Genomic DNA, 23,084 nt, shown 5'->3' on the forward strand with positions numbered 1-23,084 from the left:
GTATTTTTGTATTTTAAAAATACAAAAAAATACTTTTACAAGGGATCATGAAATTTCTTTGCAAGCCTTCCATCAATTTGTTTGATAGCTTTTCTTTGCCTGAGTCATGCAATAAATCTGACATATGCAATAAATTAAAGGCACAATACGTACAATAGGATTTTTGGATTAAAATATCTAAAAGCCACTAGAACAATGTTATAGGTTTTGTTGACTTCTGTTGACACTTACATTATCCCAAATGTTTCCAAGAATGTTTAAATCCAGAGAAATAAGCAATTTTAACTGTGACACAGGCTGTGTCCGTGCGTCGCCTATCAATGACATCATTCCTGTGTTACCCTCGGTTTCTGTTTTTATTTTGTAGAAACCATGGAAACACCAAAGACACTTTAATATATTACATTTTATGGTAACACTTTACAATAACAGTACGTGAATAACCATGAACTAATACCTGAGTTAATAGTTACTTCAACATGAACTCAAGATTAGTTAAGATATGAACTAATGAAGAGTGATCCTTAACTACAACAGGAGTCATAGGGATTCATGCATGAAAACAGCAGCCTTAACTATGTGTTAATACATGTTTGATAATTAATGCATTAATTAACATTTAGGGTAAACTAAATCAAACAGTCTCTATAAGAAGGAATAATACATATTTGGACTTTGAAATAAATTTAAACTATTTATTATTGTCAGAATTTAAACTACTGACATCAGCAGCTTCATTATAAACATTACTGAAAGGCACAGGATTAGTTTGTCATTATTTTCACTGACCCTCCCTATCAAACATATAAAATACTAAATACACTATTTATCTTAAAAGGTCTTAATCTGTTTTGTGATATTCTTTCCTATCAAACTAAACTACTGTGACTTACATCAGTTCCTGAGGAATCGGTTCCCAAAAAAATAACCAAACAGGAAACATGAACTAAGGTCAGGGAGCGTTTGCTGGGATCAGATTCAGAAGTTCACTCTCCATCCAGACGGAGGCCGTGATCATACTGTACCTCCATTCTCGGACTTTTTGAAAAGTCACACATCACTTAACTGGGCTGAGTACTTGTATAGTTGTGTTAGTACATGTGTATTTGATAGTAAGTTAATGATAATCATGAGCTGAATTTGGTAAGTAGTTAACAGTGAATTAATTATGATTGTGCCCCCTCAAGTAAAGTCATGACATAAGTATACATTAACAAACCATTAGTTGATGTTTGTATATGGTTAGTTAATAATGAGTTAATTATGATTGTGCCCCTCAAGTAAAGTCATGACATGATGCACATATCACACATCATTAACTAATATATGAATAAACACTATAGAGTGCCATCCTTATTCCTTTACACCCCGGTACAAAAAAACTAAAATAAAAAGTATTTGTATTTTATTTTTATTTATATAATTAAACATATATGGACTTGAAAGCAAGCCATAAACATACCTGTAAAGACACACATAAGGCACATTTACATGTAAAATAGCGCGCGTCCACAAGCTAATGCTAATCAAAGCATATACATTTAAACAACAAAAATACAAATACAGTTAATAACTGCACATAACCTCCTGAAAACCCCAATAAAACATACATGTAAATATGTCTTTAATTATTAATTCGGCTTACCAAAGCAGTCAACATTTATTAGTTTAAAATGCCAGCAACACAACAAACGCGGCAAGAGAGCACCTAGCGTGCGCCACTAATGAGTGTCCCGCCAGAAACAAACCCTACATACTTTAGTTCCGGGAATAAACTATGACTATTTAGCTATGACTAAATATAAATGAACTGTAAAAATCAGAAAACAGTTTAGATCAAATTAAATTTATTAGTGGTAGTTAGTCTATTTTCCACATTTGATTAGACAGATCTATGTAATTAATGGCTAAATAATCATGTGCCATTGCAATTATTTGTCACAAAGCTGCAGATGGCAGATTATGATATTACAATGTAAATTATGATAGTATTAAATCACGTTTAATTCAAATTCAGAGTACTTCTTGTTTACTCTTATGGAGGCTGATTTATTTAGTTTACCCCTAAATGTTAATTAATGCATTAATTATCAAACATGTATTAATGCGTAGTTAAGGCTGCTGTTTTCATGCATGAATCCTTATGACTCCTGTCGTAGTTAAGGATCACTCTTCATTAGTTCATGATTAGTTCATATCTTAACTAATCATGAGTTCATGTTGAAGTAACTATTAATTTAGGTATTAATTCATGGTTATTCATGTACTGTTATTGTAAAGTGTTACCCATTTTATTAGACAGGTGAGGAACTGTTTGGATTCATTCATTGACAGAAAACGAATCATGTTATATAGCTTCTTGTTTAAATCTAGTTTTCTTGATTTACAGCGAGTACCATGATTTACCATGACTAATATTGATCTAGCTTAATGTAGTGTGCAACAAGTGTCTTATAGCAGCTGCCGAGCGAACACACTGAGTAGCATTATAACAACTTTCAACACACAAATCTAGTATTATAAACAGCTCTTCTTTACCCCATATACGCTTGACCAGAAGCAGCGACTGTGGCATAATAAAAGTTCCACTGCTCGCAAGGCGTGTGTCGTGTTCATCTCTCATTAGCAATCACTCCAGCGGCCTTGTTTCTGCTCGCACAGCCCTCGACCTTGCTCTGCTTCATACTACAGTAACCTTAATAATCTCATCCATGAACATGAATTCTTCCCGAGTCCCATCCCGATTCTTTTCCACTGGCTGTAGTCGTGAAGACAACACCTCCCATGATTCCACAAAATCAAGGATAAGTGACTGCATAAGCAACCTCTAGCGGCGGAAAATTTACATATTGTGGCTTCAACAGATCAAATATTCACATATCCCTGTGATCTAACAGATGAAGGTTAGTTTTAAAGTAACGAATGTTTAACAGTTTGGTAGATGACGTTCCAGTTTCTCAGCCCTATCGGCGCATTCCACCAACCCAGTATGGTGAAGCCAGGGAACATATCACCAAGCTTCTTAAGAAGGGGATTATCAAACCTAGTAATAGTGCTTATGCATCGCCCATAGTACTTGTAAGGAAGGCGGATAGTAGTCTTAGACTATGTGTCGACTACAGAAAATTGAACTCCAAGACAAAACGAGATGCCTTCCCTTTGCCCCACATTGATGAGAGTTTTGATGCATTACAAGGTGCAAAGTTCTTCTCAACTATTGATTTGGCTAGCGGGTATCATCAGGTGGCTGTGCGTGAGCAAGACCAGCCGAAGACCACATTTACTACCCCGTTTGGTATATTTGAATACTCTCGTATGCCTTTCGGAGTTTGTAATGGACCTTCTACATTCCAGCGTCTTATGCAATCTACTATGGGAGATTTGATCTTCCAGATTATGCTGGTTTATCTGGATGATATTCTTGTATATTCATCTACTTTCCATGAACATCTCCAGAGACTAGAGGTCGTTTTCAGTAGATTGAAGGAAATGGGGCTCAAGGTGAAGCTTGAAAAATGCCATTTTCTCCAGGAAGAGGTAAAGTTCTTGGGTCATCAAATTTCAGCTCGAGGCATTGGTACTGACCCTGGGAAAGTTGAGGCGGTGAGAAATTGGAAAACACCTGGCACAGTAAAGGACTTAAGATCATTCCTAGGTTTTTGTAGTTATTACAGAAAATTTATAGAAAGTTTTTCCAAAATCGCTGGCCCTCTTCATGATTTGGTGAACTTGTGTCTGAAACAACACAGAATTGTGAGAAAGTCTGAGTTTTGTTCACTGTGGTCAGCCGAGTGTCAGGCAGCCTTTGAGTTGTTAAAGGATAAGCTTACATCTGCTCCTATATTGGGCTACGCAGACTTTTCTCTTCCATTTATAGTGGAGATTGATGCTAGTAATGAAGGGCTAGGTGCAGTCCTCTACCAACAACAAGGTGACTGTAAGAGAGTGATCGCCTACGCTTGTAGAAGACTACGTAATGCAGAGAAGAATGATCGGAACTATAGTAGTATGAAACTCGAATTACTAGCTCTCAAATGGGCTGTTTCCGAAAAATTCCGGGGGTATTTGTTGGGCTCAAAGTTTGTAGTCGTCACAGAGAACAATCCTTTATGTCACCTGCAAACAGCAAAATTGGGAGCTATCGAGCAAAGATGGATGGCCCAATTAGCAGTTTTCGAGTTTGAGGTTAAGTACCGACCCGGACAGCACAATGCTGCTGCTGACGCCCTCTCTAGGCAGCCATTAGCAGGGGAGCCTGTTAGTTCTGAGGACATGGAATATGATAATTGTGTTGCCATTTGTAATGTGATCAACAAGGGCACACCCTTAGATGTGGAATTGCTGACAGCTGGTGATCAGTGCTGTAAAGTGAGCCAGATCCGTGCTTTGGGGTGTGGAGCCAGGGTGGAAGGGACTGACACTCGGGGAGGTACATGTACTCTTCCAGGCTATACCAAAGCTCAGTTAAAGGATTTCCAGCTAAAGGATTTGATTCTCTGCTCTTTTAGGGAGTTTTGGGATCAGAAGCAAAAGACCACCAGTCAGGAACGACACAGCCTACCTAAACCTGTATTGTCACTGTTAAAGCAGTGGAAATATATTAGAGAATCAGATTGATTGCTCTATCGTGTGGTGGATGATCTTCATCTTGGTGAGTGCCAGCAGCTGCTCTTGCCAGCCTGTTTAAAAGATCAAGTCCTTGATAGTGTCCATGATAAGATGGGACATCAGGGTATTGAACGTACTCTCAACCTGTTAAGGCAGAGATGCTTCTGGGTTGGCATGTATGAAGATGTCGAAAGGTGGGTCAAAAAGTGTCAACGATGTATTCTAACCAAGATGCCGCAGCCGAGAATCCGTCCTCCTATGAAGCCGTTCTTAGCTTTAAGGCCTTTGGAAGTAGTGGCAGTGGATTATACAGTGCTCGAACCTGCCTCAGATGGTCGTGAGAATGTGTTGATCATAACCGATGTGTTTACTAAATTTACACAGGCATTCCCAACCAGAGACCAGCGAGCTGAAACCACAGCCAAGATTTTACTGAAAGAGTGGTTCATGAAGTATGGAGTGCCAGAGAGGTTACATTCTGATCAGGGGAGGAACTTCAAAAGCGAGGTGATCGCTGAGTTGTGTCGACTGTATGGAGTAAGGAAAACACGCACAACTCCCTACCGTCCGCAAGGTAATGCTCAGTGTGAGCGATTTAACAGGACGCTCCACGAGTTGTTAAGAACACTACCTCCTGAGAAGAAAAGGCGATGGCCAGAACACCTTCCTGAGTTAATCTATGCATACAATGTAACACCACATGCAACAACAGGCTACTCACCCTATTTCTTGCTGTTTGGCGTAGAACCACATCTTCCTGTCGATGCTCTTCTAGGCCAGGAACAAGCTGTGGATAGAAAACAGGATTGGTTAGTAATTCACCAGAATCGCCTCAGAGAAGCTCATGAAAAAACGAGGGAATATGCAGAGCGCAAGGCTGCTGAGAGACTTGCTCCATTAAATGACAAAGTCTACTGTCCTACCGTTGGTGTTGGTCAGACGGTGTATTTACGTCACCGACCTGCTGGTAGAAACAAGATACAGGATGCTTGGGCTCCTACTGTGTATCGGGTCATACAGGTACAGGGCACCAAGTATACGGTTGAACCTATGGAGGGTGGTCCCAGTAAGAGAGTCCACAGAGTTGACTTACGCCCTTGTGTGAATCCTGTTGTGGAACCAGTGGTAATAGGGAGTGGTTTGTCGTCATCACTGCCTACGGCTCTGGTTGAGCCTGCGGAAGTTTAAAATACTGACACAGAGTATTTAGTGTCGGAAGAGGTCACATTACCTCATCTTGAAGAGACTAGGAATGTTCATGTTGGAGTCTCTGGTTCAGCTGACGAAGCTTTAGATGTTGGACCTGTTTCCGTTCTGGATAATGTGGAACCGCCAGTGGAATCAGAACCATCAGTGGAACATGAACCTGACCCTGTTCCTTCAGTAACCAAACCTGACCAAAGGAGGCCTGTTCCCGCACCCAGAAGGACCAGTCGGCCCAATGCTGGTATGCATTCAAACCCATTTAACGAGCCAAGATCGGCCTGTAATTCTGTCTCTCTCAGTCCTGAAGTTTTCTCCCAGGTTTTGACAAGTCTTGGTAGTGTATTCTTCAGAGAGGCTGTGAAAGAAGTTAAGAATATGTATTGATGTCATTGAGGACAATGACTTCTTAGCAGGGGAGAGTGTGGCCAAGTGGTCTAAATATACAATGTTTCTATTTTGTTAAAAAAAAAAAAAAAGTTGTGGCCCCTTTAAGAGATCTCCTCTCTCTCTTCTTGCGATATTATTCGCGCGATTTGGATGCGTGCGCGCGACCAGAGAAGCCATTCTCACTGTACATGAGAGCTCCATGTGGTAGTGCATGCATTTCGTCTAATCTAATGTAGTTTCATCATCTTTTCAGGTAAATGTTACTCCAATATGTTTAATATGTACAAATATGCGCTGAAATGGAGTCCGAAAGAGTATTTGATGTTTATATTTCAGTCAATGCTTTTGGATCGCGTGTCTGATGAGTGAACCTCGTGGCAAATAGTAAAGGATTATTGGGTATGTAAATTTCACGATTTGATAAGTATTTCAAAGCAATGTTTATTTGATTATGCATGTATATATATAATATATATGTATCTGTTATAGATGTGTTAAGAGCTATTTTATGATTGATTCTGATTTATTTTTCTTATGGTTCATGGTTAATATGTGAAACAAAGGGAATGTGGCTTTACTAATGTGTTCTTATTTTTCTTCTGTACCTCAGCCACTGCCGTATTCCAGTCTATATTACCATTTAAGTTTTTTTCAAGTAATTTGGTTATTTCCGGTGGACTCTGGTGTGTTTTTTTTTGTTAGTCTTTCACCTTGCATCTTACTGTATCTCAGTGGTTGCATGTCCTCCTCTGAACTACATCTAGTCGATTTGATGTGACACTTATTATTGTCGTAAACTTATCTTTGCAACAATTGATTGTCATTTCTCAGAATTTGATTGCTTAAATTGTGGATAAGAGTTTTTCGTTTTTGTATGATAATAAGTGAAATCTTCAATTATTCAAAATCTCCTTTTGTAAGCTTGCTTATTCAAGTTTTGCTCCCATCGACCGCTGTCATTTTTTGAACAGCAGTCAGATTAAACAAACCCCAAATTTTGAAAAGCATAATTTTGCTTCCGGTGTGTGTGTGTGTCCTTTCTTCCACCCGGTTACATGAAATTGATGGATAGCTAACTGTGCTAGGGATGCCAAAAGACATAGTACTAGTAGTAACAGATTTGGCCCAAAAGATCTGTCCTTTTAAAAATTATTGAATAATTTTCACAGTATTAAAGAGCATACATTTTCCCACTGATAAAACCATCAAACATAACCAGATCCGCTGTATGGACTTTTAATGTACCAATAACAACCTGAACATTTCAGAATGTTTCCCAACACCAGCCACATTGAAAATGAACAAGCCCCTGAAGACTTCCTAGATACTGAGTGATTGTGTGGTAATACATACATTTGAACCTCATTTAAATGAACACAATGCACACTGTTGAAACAAATATTTTCTGTGAGTTTGAAAGTTCCTTTGTGCATAATATTTGAGACTTTCCTCAAAAACAGTTCCTTTCTGAATACACGAATACTGGCCACACAAACAGATGAGGAACACAACGCAGGAGAGTCAACATCGTGACAACACCGAAACTCTCCAAAAGTGTAAATAGAAATATAGAAAAACTTGGGAAATATACAGAGAAGATGGGAATAGCAACTGAAAACATCTATGAAAATTATGATGTTACAAGCGGTAAGTTTGAAAAAGAGACCACGGACTGTAACGCAACGAGAATCCAGTCATCTGAACTCACAGGTATTGATACACATTTCATCACACAACATAACTGCAAAAATGGGATCAATAATGACTAAAAGATTCAAGCATTTACTCAGTTTTCACGATTTCAGTTACTGCGTGAAGTGAATGAAGAGTATAACAGGGTGTTTGTTGATCTCCAGGAGCTGAAGGTGTGAAGATCAGAAGCTCCAGAGCAGCTGCAGTGAGTTTGATGCTCCTGTGTGTTCTTCTGCTGACCGCAGTCATAGTGCTGTGTGTCATGTTCACTGGAGAGAGACAGCGGCTCATATCCAAGAATGACAACCTCACTGATGAGAAAGACCAGCTCATATTCATGTTCACTCAGGAGAGACAGCAGCTCATATCCAAGAATGACAACCTCACCAATCAGAGAGATCAGCTCATGTTCATGAATGAGAATCTGACTAGAGAGAGAGACCAGCTAAAACAGGAGAAAAGCGATCTTCAGAGGAGTCTTGGTAAAATGGGTGAGTTTCTCTGGTCATTTTATAGCAGGAATATGATCTGGTTAGTATTCATAAGCAAGTGTAATTCTGGTACACATAATATGGAGCACATGAAAAGCTTCTACATACCCTAATGTAAAAACATTTAAAGTGTAAAATGTAAACTTGACATATAACCTACTAGCTGCATGTAAAGGTGCTGTTGTGTTGGGGTTAAGTGACCTAATTTAAAAGAAATATAATTTAACCTCAAAGACGAGTCAAGTTAAAAATCCAAATGAACAACCTGACTGATCTAATTTGGAAAACTGCTACATGTGATCATACAACAGCTTGTTGGCTATTGCACTAAGCACATAGTAATTTCAAATAGCAAAAAAAAAAAAAATTCTTTGCACTAAGTGTATCTATCTGACTGGTAAAGATATCCTCGAAGGTCCAGGAAGAGACTTTTTGAAGTGGTCACAATATGAGCTGCACATGTCACAGTCGATTTACCAACCACATCCTCTTCAAGTTGATACTGTGTGCAGTCAGAATAGGGAGAATAATGGGAACAGAAAAGGTGGATTCAAACTTGGTTCGATCACATCAGAAGTTGATTCCACTGTTATTCCACATCAACTATCTCACTTACTAAATGAGTTTGCTTAGCCACTGTAACTTGTAGTTTAGAGAAGACTGAAATAAAGAGCTAGTTGAACCGGTTGTGTTTATACTGTAGATGGATGGACTTACTATCAGTCCAGTCTTTACTTCATTTCCTCTGAGTTGAAGAGCTGGAATGAGAGCAGAAGATACTGTAGAGACAGAGGAGCAGACCTGATCATCATCAACAACACAACGCAACAAGTGAGTGTGATAGAGTTTGTGAGCTGGTCATGTGTCTGTTGTCAATTTAAGATATTAAATGTACTATTGTTTAATATTTTTAGGAGTTTGTGAACAGGATTTATGGCAATACTGTAATCTGGATTGGTCTGAGTAAAGTGGATGGCAGATGGAAATGGGTTGATGGCAGCGCACTGAACTCTGGGTGAGAAATCACCGATCTGATTATTATCTAATGATTCTCACAGTATCGTTTCACAGAGAAAGTAGCGTGTAACGCTGATCTGTATTTTCAGGTTCTGGGCATATGCAGAGCCAAATGGATATATAGGACAGTACTGTGCTCTAAGTTATTCCACACGGTGGTATTATGCTTTATGTGATAATGCTTATAGATGCATCTGTGAGAAGAGTATTTTACCCAATATACTGCCCTAGAAACATCACACACTTTGTTATATCCAAATTTAACATTGCAATAATTTCTTGAACTGCTGATGAAAATTAAATATATTTCAATAAATACCTAAATAGTACTTTACAAACACACATGCATAATTAATTGGCCTATTATTGGACAGCTGTTTGTTTTGTGTTTATTATGTAATAAACCATCTTTAAACTCTTTGTTTTGAATACACATATATTCTTTATTATTAATTCTAAAATATTCCCTCTCTCTCTCTCTATTATATATATATGGAAATCTGAATATATGAAAGTCTGAATATATGAAATTAAAGTTATATTCAATGAAAACTGACATCATCAAAGCACCATCTTGTGTTTTTCATTTGTGATTGTTCAGATGTTGAACTATGAGTGAGTCTGAACAAAATCTAGTAGCAACAATTTTAAGTAATAATGAATTAATAAAATAAAAATACTGGAAACCGGACTCAATACGCTTCTAACGATGAATAAATCCGTTCACTATTTAATCGCGGTAGACTTAACGCGCCTCACAGGCCAAGTTCCTGTTTGTCCGGCAACAGAAAGAAACATGCCTTCCACCTTGACCTCACAGGGACTACACACAGCATCTCCTATCTGCAATCTTCACCTGTTCACTAGAAAGGGTCCTAGACAGAAGAGGTAAGAATAGAACTCAATGCATTTGAATTGAGGTTGGTAAGAGTTTCAAGCAGTCTGCTCCTTATTTAAGTAAACAGAAAAAAAATAAAATAATAAACGTTGATGTTTAAATAACTGATATCTAGTGCTCTGACACACAACCTCAGTTCACACTGCATTTCCTCTGACTGACAGCTGAGAGATGCAGATCTGACGTCATGAACCACAGAGAGGAACAAGCGAGTGAGAGATTGTGTGTTTGAATCTGCTTAAAATGCTTTAGGATTTTATTAGAACTGCTCCCAGTGAAAACAAAGTGACAAAGTTCTTCTCCATGTATTTCATTTATACAAAATGAGCAAAGTGTGTGAGCAGCTAGCAACTTGTGCTGCCAGTGTGCAAATCACACAAAGGCCTTCAAGGGGGTCCGTGATGCACATAAAGCACTTTACATATAGTTTACATATGTGACTACAACCTTTATTACCTTTGTAGACTGCAGTTTTTATTCTACTTAAACATATGCATCTGTATTGTTCAAATATTGTTACATCAAGCAATCACAATTTTACAGACTTGGACACAGCCTCTGAAGGTGATGATACACAGAGAAACCTTTTGAGCAATGTTGCCATCAACGGGCAATCTGGACAGAGGGCGCCAGATCAAAGAGGAGCAAATCTATTGCCAACCCAATAAATACTTCATTATAAACACTTGATAGCCACTTAAACTTTTCAAATTTTCTTTGTTTAATTAAAAATAAATGTCTTTCTGATCTGATTTGTGATTGGAAAAGGGAGAAGAGCGAGTTCGGCAAAAACTGAAAACATTTGATGGCTAAATTTCAGTCTACGCACATTAAATTGGAAATCTGTTGGTATTTTAAGCATTAAAAGAGGTAAATTCCCTGTCTTGGGTTGACACATGACAACTTACCAGCATAAAAAGATAGAAGTTCATACACCTTTTTCCTCCACTGCCGCTGAGTGGCCGCCATATTCTTTGATTTTTTTTTTTAAATCTCCAAGCTCGTCACATGATCGTCTGTTAGCATTCTGATTGGAGGATCGCAAAAACTGTCCACGACATCGACCGATCTAATCCTGATAGAAATGTGTTGCTTATTCTCAATGGGAAAGTGCCCAAGCAACATTGTTTAAAAAGTTGCCCCGTGTATCATCACCTTGAGTGTCGACTTTGAGTTCTGTTAATTCACGGTATATTTCTATGGTGACTTTCTAAATAAATATTACAGAATGCATTGTTTTACTGTATCTACAGTACATTGATCACATTACTGTTTTAATGGAAATTGGCAAACTACTGTCAGCAACAATCCTGCATTCATTTAAGGTGACTGATATATTGAAGGTAATGTTGATTCCAGCAGCTGCTCATGTTCTCTTTCTCACATGATGTTTACACAATGCTATCACATTTGTGAAAATGCTTACACAACAGGTTTATAGTGTCACAGAAATGACACAGTTTCAGCTTTAAAATGAACAGTTGTGTTGATTTGAATGTTTTTTAATTCTTTGTATTCTTTCATTTAATTCAACATTTTCATTGCAAATTATATTAGCCACATAATAATGATTGAAAATAAACATTGAAAACTGAAAAATGGAATCTCAGAATTCATGTGTGACCCTGGACCACACAACCAGTCATATACATCACCTGAATAAATATCTGAATAAATCATCTTTCATTGATGTATGGTTTGTTAGGATAGCATAATATTTGGCTGAGATACAACTATTTGAAAATCTGGATCTGACAGTGTAAAAATCAAAATATTGAGAAATATCACCTTTAAAGTTGTCTAAATGAAGTCCTTAGCAATGCATATCCACTCATAAAAATGATTTTTTTTATATATATATTTATGGTGGGAAATTTACAAAATGTTCATGTTGATTTCAACATTTACTAATACATTATTAAAATCTTGTTAACATTAGTTAATGCACTGTGAACTAACATGAACAAACAATGAACAACTGTATTTACATTAACTAATGTTAACACGAAGATTAGTAAATACAGAAACAAATGTATTGCTCATGGTTAGTTCATGTTAGATAAAACATTAAGTAATGTTTAACTAATGAACCTTATTTTAAAGTGTTACTGTACAAACTACATAAAAACATTGTTTGTACAGAAAGTGAGAACATGAGCAGGTGCTGATAATCAAACTCTCCTTCACTGTATAAGAAGAGAAACCAGGGCTCCACAAAGCAACATTGACACTGATCTACTGAACTGGTCCGTGTCACAAAAATACATAATTGAGCCATGCAATCTTTTGTAATAATTATTTATTGTATAATTGTGTTTTAAATCTATGCAGAGTTCCAGTGTTCTTCTGAGAAACTATGGCGGTCTGGACGGTCTATCTGTCTCTCTGTCTTCTGGTCGCTTTGAATGCTTCAGGTAAAACCTATTATTCCACATTTCACATCGTAACTGTTATTTTAACCATGAATTGAAGCACATCTGGGACTATGTAATGAGTGATCAGAAGCAGGAATAGAATGTTCTAATACAATATGTGGCACCTGAGTTTGTCTCTGAATTATTATAATATTAAGACAATAAAACAATTATATCATTATATAAGCCTAAGTTATGGATTCTTATGAATGTACTTATATTATTATTTTTGACAATAAAATGCAACAACTTATTTGCCTGTGTGATCTGTAGTATATATTTATTAGTAGTAGTAGTATACATTTGTGAAAATGCTTATGCAACAGGTTTATAGTGTCACAGAAATGACACAGTTTCAGCTTTAAAATGAACAGTTGTGTTGATTTGAATGTTTTTTAATTCTTTGTATTCTTTCACATTTAATTCAACATTTTCATTGCAAATTATATTAGCCACATAATAATGACTGAAAATAAAATTGAAAACTGAAAAATGGATCTCAGAATTCATGTGTGACCCTGGACCACACAACCAGTCATATACATCACCTGAATAAATAATCTGAATAAATAATCTTTCATTGATGTATGGTTTGTTAGGATGGCACAATATTTGGCCGAGATACACTATTTGAAAATCTGGAATCTGACAGTGTAAAAATCTAAATATTGAGAAATATCACCTTTAAAGTTGTCTAAATGAAGTCCTTAGCAATGTATATCCACTCATAAAATTGATTTTTTATATATATTTATGGTGGGAAATTTACAAAATGTTTATATTTACTAATACATTATTAAAATCTTGTTAACATTAGTTAATGCACTGTGAACTAACATGAACAAACAATGAACAACTGTATTTTCTTGCATTAGCTAATGTTAACGAAGATTAGTAAATAGAGTATTGCTCATGGTTAGTTCATGATAGTTAATACATTAACTAATGTTTAACTAATGAACCTTACTTTAAAGTGTTACTGTACAAACTATATAAAAATGTTGTTTGCACAGGAAGTGAGAACATGAGCAGGTGCTGATAAACAAACTCTCCTTCACTGTATAAGAAGAGAAACCAGGGCTCCACAAAGCAACATTGACACTGATCTACTGAACTGGTTTGTGTCACATAAATACTGAACCATGTAAACGTTGTAATAATTATTAGTGTATAATTCTGTTTTAAATCTAGCAGAGTTCCATTGTTCTTTGAGAAACTATGGCGGTCTGGACTGTCTATTTGTCTCTCTGTCTTCTCATAGCTTTGAGTGCTTCAGGTAAGACCATTATTCCACATTTCACATCATAACTGTTATTTTAACATGAATTGAAGCTGGGACTCTAAAGACTAATCAGATCAGGAATAGAATGTTCTAATACAGTATGTGCACCTGAGTTTGTCTCTGAATTATAATATTAAGACAATAAAACAATTACATCATTATATAAGCCTAAGTTATTGATTCTTATGAATGTACTTATATTATTATTTTTGAAAATAAAATACAACAACTTATTTGCCTGTGTGATCTGTAGTATATATTTATTATTATTATATTTATATTATATTATTATTAGTAGTATTATCATTATTATTATTAGTAGTAGTAGTAGTGGCAATTCTACTGCTGCTGCTATAAGTTCTGTTTTAAAAATATAGTATTTCTTTATTTTTTAAGAGGAAACGTATCCTGTTGGAAATAAACGCTGTAGCGGTAAGGCTTCTCTTGTCTTCTACTCTTGTCATTGTGTATGTATAGTACAGTTGATGATCGTGTTCTCCAGCATGCTTTAAAAATGTTCTAAAGAGCATCTTAGAAGCAAAAATCTAACTTATAGCGACTGAGTGCAAAATCTTAAATGTCTTTCTTTTCGCATCATGATGTTTCTTTGAAAATTTAAGCCCTTTGTTTATTTAAAGGTGCCATCGAACGTTTTTTTACAAGATGTAATATAAGTCTAAGGTGTCCCCTGAATGTATCTGTGAAGTTTCAGCTCAAAATACCCCATAGATTTTTTTTAATTCATTTTTTTAAATGACTATTTTGAGGCATAATTAGAAATGTGCCGATTCATGATGCGGCCCCGTTAAATTGCGCGCTCTCCGCCCCCTTCCGAGCTCTTGACTCTATCATTGCATAAACACAGTTCACACAGCTAATATAACCCTCAAAATGGATCTTTACAAAGTGTTCGTCATGCAGCATGTCTAATCGCGTAAGTACGGTGTTTATATTGATGTTTACATTTGATTCTGAATGAGTTTGATAGTGCTCCGTGGCTAATGGCTAATGCTACACTGTTGGAGAGATTTATAAAGAATGAAGTTGTGTTTATGAATTATACAGACTGCAAGTGTTTAAAAATGAAAATAACGACGGCTCTTGTGTCCGTGAATACAGTGAGAAACGATGGTAACTTTAACCACATTTAACAGTACATTAGCAACATGCTAACGAAACATTTAGAAAGACAATTTACAAATATCACTAAAAATATCATGATATCATGGATCATGTCAGTTATTATTGCTCCATCTGCCATTTTTCGCTGTTGTTCTTGCTTGCTTACCTAGTCTGATGATTCAGCTGTGCACAGATCCAGACGTTAATACTGGCTGCCCTTGTCTAATGCCTTGAACATGGGCTGGCATATGCAAATATTGGGGGCGTACATATTAATGATCCCGACTGTTACGTAACAGTCGGTGTTATGTTGAGATTCGCCTGTTCTTCAGAGGTCTTTTAAACAAATGAGATTTATATAAGAAGGAGGAAACAATGGAGTTTGAGACTCACTGTATGTCATTTCCATGTATTGAACTCTTGTTATTCAACTATGCCGAGGTAAATTCAATTTTCAATTCGATGGCACCTTTAAACAGGATTTTAGTGTCATTTAAAGGTACACTATTTAGCTTTTTATGTTCAAAATTATCAAAATTTAAATCAATACATCAGTCCTTCTTCCAAAACGTGTTTTTGTCTCATATATTTTAAACTTGCATATTTTAAATTGCATACATTCATCACTTGCCCGTGTGTGTCTTGTCATATCCGTGTGTGTGTGTGTGTGTGTGTGTGTGTGGGAGTGGCAGAACGAGAAAGGTTGACATGGAGCAGCTACATCTCTGTGGAATCACACATTTGAACAAACACCGAACAGAGGAAAATCTGCTGGCAAAAGAGAATGAGACAGAGCTCGTAATAAAACAAGAACCAACATTAACTCGGCTTTAGAACTGAGGGATTTGAAAGGTTGTAAAAGCGACGCGGTGATGAAGTTTTTATTACTCTAATGGTGAGGAAGTGTTGACTGCCATATGTAGCTCTCTATCAGAGCACAACTGAAACAATGTTGCATGCCTTTTTGTTTTTTAACTGGTAAATGGACAAAAGTTACATAGGGTACCTTTAAATGAAAATTATTAATTTAATTACATGAAAGGTCATTAATGGTCAAATAAATAAATAAATAAATAACAAAACTTTCATTTAACAGAGTGTAAGGAAGGATGGGCTTCCTATGAATGCAGATGCTTCAAGTTTTTCAGTAACCTTCAAACGTGGGCTGGAGCCGAGGTAAGATACATTCAGCTTCTGATATGACATAAGCTCTGTAAACATCTGTGTCACCTGTCAGTTATCAGTGGAAAGTCATTTCAACTTGTTCCTCAGTTTAAAAACAAACAAAAAAAAAACTATATGTTAATAGTAAAAAAATTAAATTGGATCTCTAGGAGGCGAACATGCATCCCTGTGATAATACTGAAACATCATATGGTCTGAAAATACAGACACAACACATTTCATGTTAGCATTAGAGAATCACTTAAAATCTTTATCAATGTGAAGTTATATCTAATCTATATACAGTCTTTAGGGTTCTCAGATATTTGCATTCTCTTGCTAAACCTCTGAGATCTGACAAACACTTCCTGTTTAATTTGCCGCTGGCAGTGGTTCAGAAAGCTATGTGTGGTTCATATTTTGAATTTGGACTCACACATAAAGAAATGCTTTTTAAAATAGAGATTACTATTCTCCCACCATTCTGAAAACAAAACATTAGACAACTAAACAAAATAGCATGTAATTCACTTAAGGTTCTGACAAAATGTTCTATTTAATGTTTAAGTTAGTCTTTTTATAAATATCTTAGTCCTATATACGCATTTATAATGTTTATTTAAAAAAAAAAAAAAACAATTTAAATGAACTTATGTTCAATGAATGAAATATTGAAATTGATTAATCAAATACATTAGTCTCTGGTCCCCACCGACTGCTGTAATAATAGATACAATCTTTATTTGAAGCGTAACATTAGTTTCAAAGGTGCATTTTTCCGGCGTTCCGTTTTGGCGTTGAGTCTATTTTTTTTCAAAGCGCCTGTACAAGTTTACACGGCACAGAATAAGCATATATTTGTAGAGTAGTATGATTACATTTAATATACACTAATTAATAAATTGATTACTTAATCAACTGAGTCAGTGTAATGGTGAAGGGATAGATCACATAGGCTAGTTGATGAAAGATATGCCAAGAAATTTAATGATCCCTTGAAAAAGTATTATTACTATTTTTAAAATACAAAATTATAGTAGTTTATTTTGATACACTTAAAATTAAGTCCAAGTTCAAAATAAAACTCAATTAACTGCTCCATTGTTAACGTACGGAGCTGTCTGAACCACTGCCAGGGGGAAATTAAACAGGAAGTGCTTGTGTGAACTTAAAACAGGTTGTGTGAGAGAACGCAAATATAAAAGTTTTGAAAAATATTTTTTCCTCCCATCACAATTTTTTTTTCCACCACCATGTCTTTTTATGGGCTCCATAGATTTTAAACTTCACAGATAAAAATAACAAACAAACAAAAATAATAAACAGCATAATGAGTAAAAATTATTTTGATGGTAATTGAAAGCATGTCACATATTTTGGAATATTAATTAAATTATTATTTTTTTTTTTTTAAATAGTGTTTTTTGCTCATGTCTCTGTCTCTGCCTCTACAGAAAACCTGTTTGGACTATGATGGGAACCTTGCTTCTGTACACAGTCATGAGGAGTACATGTTTCTACAGAACCTGGTTAGATACGAAACTCAGGGCGCACCGCGTACCTGGATCGGAGGCTATGATGCTGCTGAGGTATGCAATTATTTTTTTGATCATGCTTTTTGTGCTACTGGGCATTTACAGTAACATTCACATTAAAACTCAAAAACATTTCTCAAAACGCATGAGCATAGATGTGTTTTTATCATTTATTTTTGGTCCTCAGAACAGTTAGTTTAGTGCATTGGCAGCCATGAGAGGCACCGCTCACCATGATGATGTTATACTCCAGTGTTTTTATTGTGAAACTCGATGTGAAATAGAATTTGAGCAATTTAGCTTTTTCTTACATATTTTCACTTATTCTTTACTGATACCCCTTTCTGTGAAATAATTTGTTCATCATTTCTGTTTAGATTTCTGACATGTTTAAAGTGGGGTTAGGGTTCATGAGGAATCATCTTTTAGATAAATAAAAATAAGATTAAGTATGTAATGTCTTGTAAAGCTGTGGACACAAACACAATGTCATGTTTTCTCTTCTGTTCATAGGAGGGACTTTGGTTCTGAAGTGATGGAACCAGAATGAACTATCAAATATGGTCGCCAGGACAACCCGATAACTATAACAATGAGCACTGCCTTGAGATGAACCATGACAGTAAGTAACTTCTGTTAATGCTCATGAAATAACATGATAAATGATCCATCAATCTGAATTGTGTTAGACCATCAGAAGATTAGCAGATACTGCTTCATGTCATACTGTATATCCAGAAGCTAGAAAATAACTTTTTTCCCAGTTTGTTGAATTCAGGAATATTCATCACAAAAACATTGTTGGTGACTGTTTTTTAGACATGAAATACTGATATGTCGGTGTCTACCATATTAAATAAACTTTAAATAAACATTAGTTTTTTCATAATACACAAATGATAAAAACAACTATTTTTTTTCTGTCTTTCAACGGATGGCAACTGGAATGATGCGAACTGTATATTATCTAAGCCCTTTGTGTGCGCGTACTGAACCAGCATGTGAAGAATCAATGTAGAAGAAACAAGCTACTTTGATTCATTTACTGTCCATTAGAAATGTGTAATGGAGGCTAATAAATAAAATAAAAAGGTTATTTTATTTATTTTTACTATAAACTTTTACTATTATTTACTTTTTTTTTTTTTTTTTTTTTTTTAGTGAAACATTTTTACACTTAAAAATACTCCATTTTAAAGCAGTGAAATCAATTACATACACCTTATGAACTGAGTAAATATAAGTAAGAAAATTAGGTAGACAAATAAACAAATAAAACTGAGTAAAATTATTGGGTAAAAACATTAAAAACAAATATATATATATATAGTTTTTTTTTTATGAGTAATATTAACTTTTAATTTCCTCTAAACCTTAAAATAGTATATATACAATTTTGCCTACATTTAAACTGATACGACCCTCGGAGTGGTGTAGGGGTACGGGGTATAACATTTAAAATTGACATTAAAAAGTAATGTGCGGGACAGAGAACCCCGAAGCCGAATGAATATAGTGCAATACGTGAATACAAAGTAAAGATATAAAAGTATGATTGTAAAATGTAAACAAATAAAAGTGGAAATTATATGTAAAGTATTTACAGAAACAATTGAAAGGACACGGGCGGCTCCAAAGAAAATAAAAATAAGAAAACCAAACTAGTCTAAACTTATAAACATCCCTTAAGACTAACTACCAATAAGAAAATGTGAAAAAGAAAAGTCTTCAGCATCCGAGATGCCATAACAAACCTACACTGCCTAGCCAAAACCAAAAGTACATGGGGTGGCACTCGCCCCTAACCTAATGTAAAATGAGATCATTTTGACTCAAGGCTTTGCTTAAACTGTGTGAGCATTTAGACACAAAACATAAAAATGGCATGATTGTGTGTGTGACTCGCAACGACTGTGGGGAAAAACCTGTGCTTTTAAATTGCTTTATTATAAACATTAATGTTTGTATTTTAGCAAGCATTTGTGTTAGAAGGCAAATCATGGTCTCTAAAAATTGATTCTTGAACAACACACACGCTTGTTAACATGAGAAAAAATCCACAATCATTGCAATACAGTCTGTAGTAATTTGGAAATGTGATATTCCAAAGGAATTATTATTTTTGGTTTTCATTTAAGAGTAAAGCAACAAAATGTTTATTTAGTCGTTGATGTTCCTATGCATTTAGCTGAATTGACAAAAAGAAGTCCTGCGTGACTTACGTAAATATACGCATATGCAACACAGTGACGTGAAGAGAAATAAATCCTGCTGCGTTGTTTTGAATCAGCATAACGTCTCCAGTCTATTCCTTGTTCGAGGGATGAGTTATCACACAGTCATTTAGTATAAAGTTGATTAATTATGCAGTCTTACCATACTGGGATCCCAGATATCAATATTTGGTGGTTTAAATGCCTGCTTGAGGTCTCTGAAAGTTTTAAAGCAGGCTTTCTTGGAGCTGTATTTAAATAAAATGAATATTTTATGTTCTGTGGAGAGCCAACCTTCTTCATTCGGTGGGCAGTGTTACTTTTGGTTCGCGCAGTGTAATTCACAGAATTCCTAAAAATATGTAGTCACCTAAAATTTGGTGACTTTTTTTGTCACGTCTGTAACGCATGTATATTTCCCTCAGCTAAAATATAAAATGATTGTATAGACTGATATTTGTCTAATGTCTGGACTTTTATAAGGGACTATGAATATATAAACAGACAGTTCAATATGTTGGTATTAATTGCATTCTCTGAGAATTTATATTTCAAGTTTTGACTGCAAATGTCACGTCCATAATGCTGGAATTGCCCTTATCCATGTCACATGCCAAACGCAAGCCAGAGCCTCCTTTTCAACAGTGGAGTATTTCTGTTCAGCTGGGGTGAGTGTTTTGGATGCCAAAGCGACAGTACATTCTTGACCATCAGCGCATATTTGTAGGAAGACAGCACCTAGTCTGTAAGCAGTAGAAATGACCTGGCAACCCACAAATGGGCTCAAGCTAATGGGGAGGTTGAGCGCCAGACTCATCGCTAATGAAAAGAATCCGAATTGCACAGGCTGAGAGACTTGACTGGAAAAATACTTATTTGTGAATGTAGGTGACACAGTGCTTGTGCAACAGGAAAACCTGGATAAATTCACGACTCCATTTAACCCAATCCTGCACCAAGTCATGAGCAATACAAAAAACACTGCACGCCACTGATGATGCAAACAACTCCCAGCCGTGATGAAACGAGGGCAGGGATGAACACACTTGACAAACTGATGTTTGGTTGTGTGCTGTATATATATATATATATATATATATATATATATAGTAAGTATGTGAAGTTGAACAAATTTTATTCAAGTTCATTCATTCAGATCAGCTCTTAGAGAGTCTCTTCATGCATACTGCTGTTTACCGGCAGGGTGTGGCCAACCAGTGCCAGAGTTAAATTGCCAAATAATTAAAAATCTCCAGAAAATAGCTAATTTTATTTAAAATAAAATGTTTCAAAACATTAAAAAAGTTGCAGCAACAATGAGAAATTAGCTCAATTTGACAACAAAATCCCCAAATTGGCAACACTGAATATCAGGCTATATATAGTACCTACTCTTTCAGATTTTTTTCTTTTTCTTTTTTTGCTGTTGATCAGATTACTTTGTTAAAAAATGCTAAATCACAATATGTGTACTGCTAATTACATTTAAGCATGAATTAAAAGGACATAGTAGTGAAATCCACTTGATTTCGAGTGGATATTTACAAGAGAAATGTGAAGCAGCACTTCTCCTTTATGCAATGGCACAGTGTCACTAAAGATCAACTCTAGCAGGATTTCAACACTCAGTCGGACAGATTAGAGGAAGTTCACAAACACAGGAGGGACTTAATGTTTAAAGAAAGCACTATAAGTATATAATGAAGAGAAAGACTGAGAGAAACAGAAAATGGCTGATCAGTGTGATTTGTGTCTGCTGGGACTGATCATTCTCTCTTCACTTCTCACAGGTAAATGCATTTCTGCGTGATCTTTAAGACTTCTGTGAAAGAGCTCAATGTATATACACATACAATAATGTTTAATTTATTAATATATAGTATAAATATCACTCAAGTGTACTTTATGTTTCAGGTACGATTGGAGCAGAAGTGACTGATGTGTTCATCGGTTCTGGTGAAAATGTCCGTCTGTTCTGTAATAATGCTCTTTCTGACTGTACATCAACTGTATGGATCTATAACAGACGTTCAACAGCAGTTGAACTGATTACTGGAGGGATAAAGAAGAAAGACACAGAGAGACATGAGAGACTGAGTCTGGGGTCTGACTGCTCTCTGAACATCAAGAACATCACAGAAGAAGATTATGGATTATACACCTGCCAACAATATGTGAATGGAGGAAAACAAGGAGCTGATGCACGTGTTTATCTGCGTGTTCTTCATGGTAAGTTTATGATCATGTGATCAATTTAAAAAGAGCAGATTCTCCCTTTAAACTCACATGATGATTGAACCCTCTGTGATTTGTGTCTTGTGTTCAGTTTCAGTGTCTCCATCATCATCATCATCATCATCATCATCCTCATCCTCATCATCACAGACTGAGATCAGTCCAGGTCGCTCTGTGACTCTTTCCTGTCAGTTGTATTCATATGATTTCCCCTGTCATTATTGGGGTCATTCTGAGGGACTTCAGCTGTCGTGGGTGAATCAGGCTGGTGTTGATCTGAAGACAGACTCCAGATATCAGATATTATTCTCATCAGATCACTGTATCATCACTCTGACTACAACACTCCTGAATGAAGATGACAACAGAGAGTGGAGATGTCAGCTTACTCTCAGAAATCAACTCAAGACCTCAGTCAGATTCACTGTCAAGTATTCAGGTGAGAAACAATCTCATGAATCAGTTATGGAAAGGTCTCTGTTAGATGTGCCAATATAATGATAGATATTGCTAGAGTTTCAACGACAGGAGTAATTCCAGTCTACATCACAAACTCTCAGGATCCCTCAATTATAAACACACACGTATCTAAAGGTACATCATCACTGATACGCTGAGTGCAATTAAAGAATTTTTTTAGTCCACAGTGAAAACAAATCACAATAGTCCTGTGGCATGTTGGGCGAAGCTAGCTGAACAAACTTTGAGTTTCAGAGTAGGTTTGGATTCGACAAATCCAGATAAAGGCAACCTAGTTTAGATCAGGCTCAGCAGTCTCATAACGCTCGGTATAAACGTTCCCTGTCAACTCAGGTTTAAT

The 23,084-nt window shown here is 35.9% G+C and overlaps 2 protein-coding genes and 1 pseudogene across 2 annotated transcripts; all 3 read left to right on the forward strand.

Moving 5' to 3' along the window:
- The first annotated feature begins 7,696 nt into the window (after positions 1–7,696).
- Positions 7,697–9,984, forward strand: LOC125247694 (CD209 antigen-like protein C). The gene is made up of 5 exons (XM_048159139.1): positions 7,697–7,911; positions 8,058–8,384; positions 9,088–9,215; positions 9,299–9,399; positions 9,491–9,984. The coding sequence occupies exons 1-5, from the start codon at positions 7,800–7,802 to the stop codon at positions 9,630–9,632; spliced, it is 810 nt and encodes a 269-aa protein (XP_048015096.1). The 5' UTR covers positions 7,697–7,799; the 3' UTR covers positions 9,633–9,984.
- A 3,756-nt stretch (positions 9,985–13,740) lies between these two features.
- Positions 13,741–18,440, forward strand: LOC125248492 (ladderlectin-like). Its single transcript, XM_048160402.1, has 5 exons — positions 13,741–13,989; positions 14,392–14,427; positions 16,214–16,293; positions 17,736–17,870; positions 18,330–18,440. The coding sequence occupies exons 1-5, from the start codon at positions 13,932–13,934 to the stop codon at positions 18,345–18,347; spliced, it is 327 nt and encodes a 108-aa protein (XP_048016359.1). The 5' UTR covers positions 13,741–13,931; the 3' UTR covers positions 18,348–18,440.
- A 3,122-nt stretch (positions 18,441–21,562) lies between these two features.
- Positions 21,563–23,084, forward strand: part of LOC125276778 — a 41,020-nt pseudogene continuing 39,498 nt past the window's right edge.

Source organism: Megalobrama amblycephala, linkage group LG1 (genome assembly GCF_018812025.1).
Source record: "Megalobrama amblycephala isolate DHTTF-2021 linkage group LG1, ASM1881202v1, whole genome shotgun sequence".
NCBI classification, from domain to species: domain Eukaryota; kingdom Metazoa; phylum Chordata; class Actinopteri; order Cypriniformes; family Xenocyprididae; genus Megalobrama; species Megalobrama amblycephala.

Excerpts from the sequence above, each read along its gene's own strand:
- LOC125247694 (XM_048159139.1), top strand. The coding sequence starts at position 7,800 with ATGGGAATAGCAACTGAAAACATCTATGAAAATTATGATGTTACAAGC. Across the intron at positions 8,385-9,087 it reads GAGGAGTCTTGGTAAAATGG|ATGGATGGACTTACTATCAG; the intron begins GTGAGTTTCTCT and ends TTTATACTGTAG. Across the intron at positions 9,216-9,298 it reads TCAACAACACAACGCAACAA|GAGTTTGTGAACAGGATTTA; the intron begins GTGAGTGTGATA and ends TAATATTTTTAG.
- LOC125248492 (XM_048160402.1), top strand. The coding sequence starts at position 13,932 with ATGGCGGTCTGGACTGTCTATTTGTCTCTCTGTCTTCTCATAGCTTTG. Across the intron at positions 13,990-14,391 it reads CATAGCTTTGAGTGCTTCAG|AGGAAACGTATCCTGTTGGA; the intron begins GTAAGACCATTA and ends TTATTTTTTAAG. Across the intron at positions 16,294-17,735 it reads AAACGTGGGCTGGAGCCGAG|AAAACCTGTTTGGACTATGA; the intron begins GTAAGATACATT and ends CTGCCTCTACAG.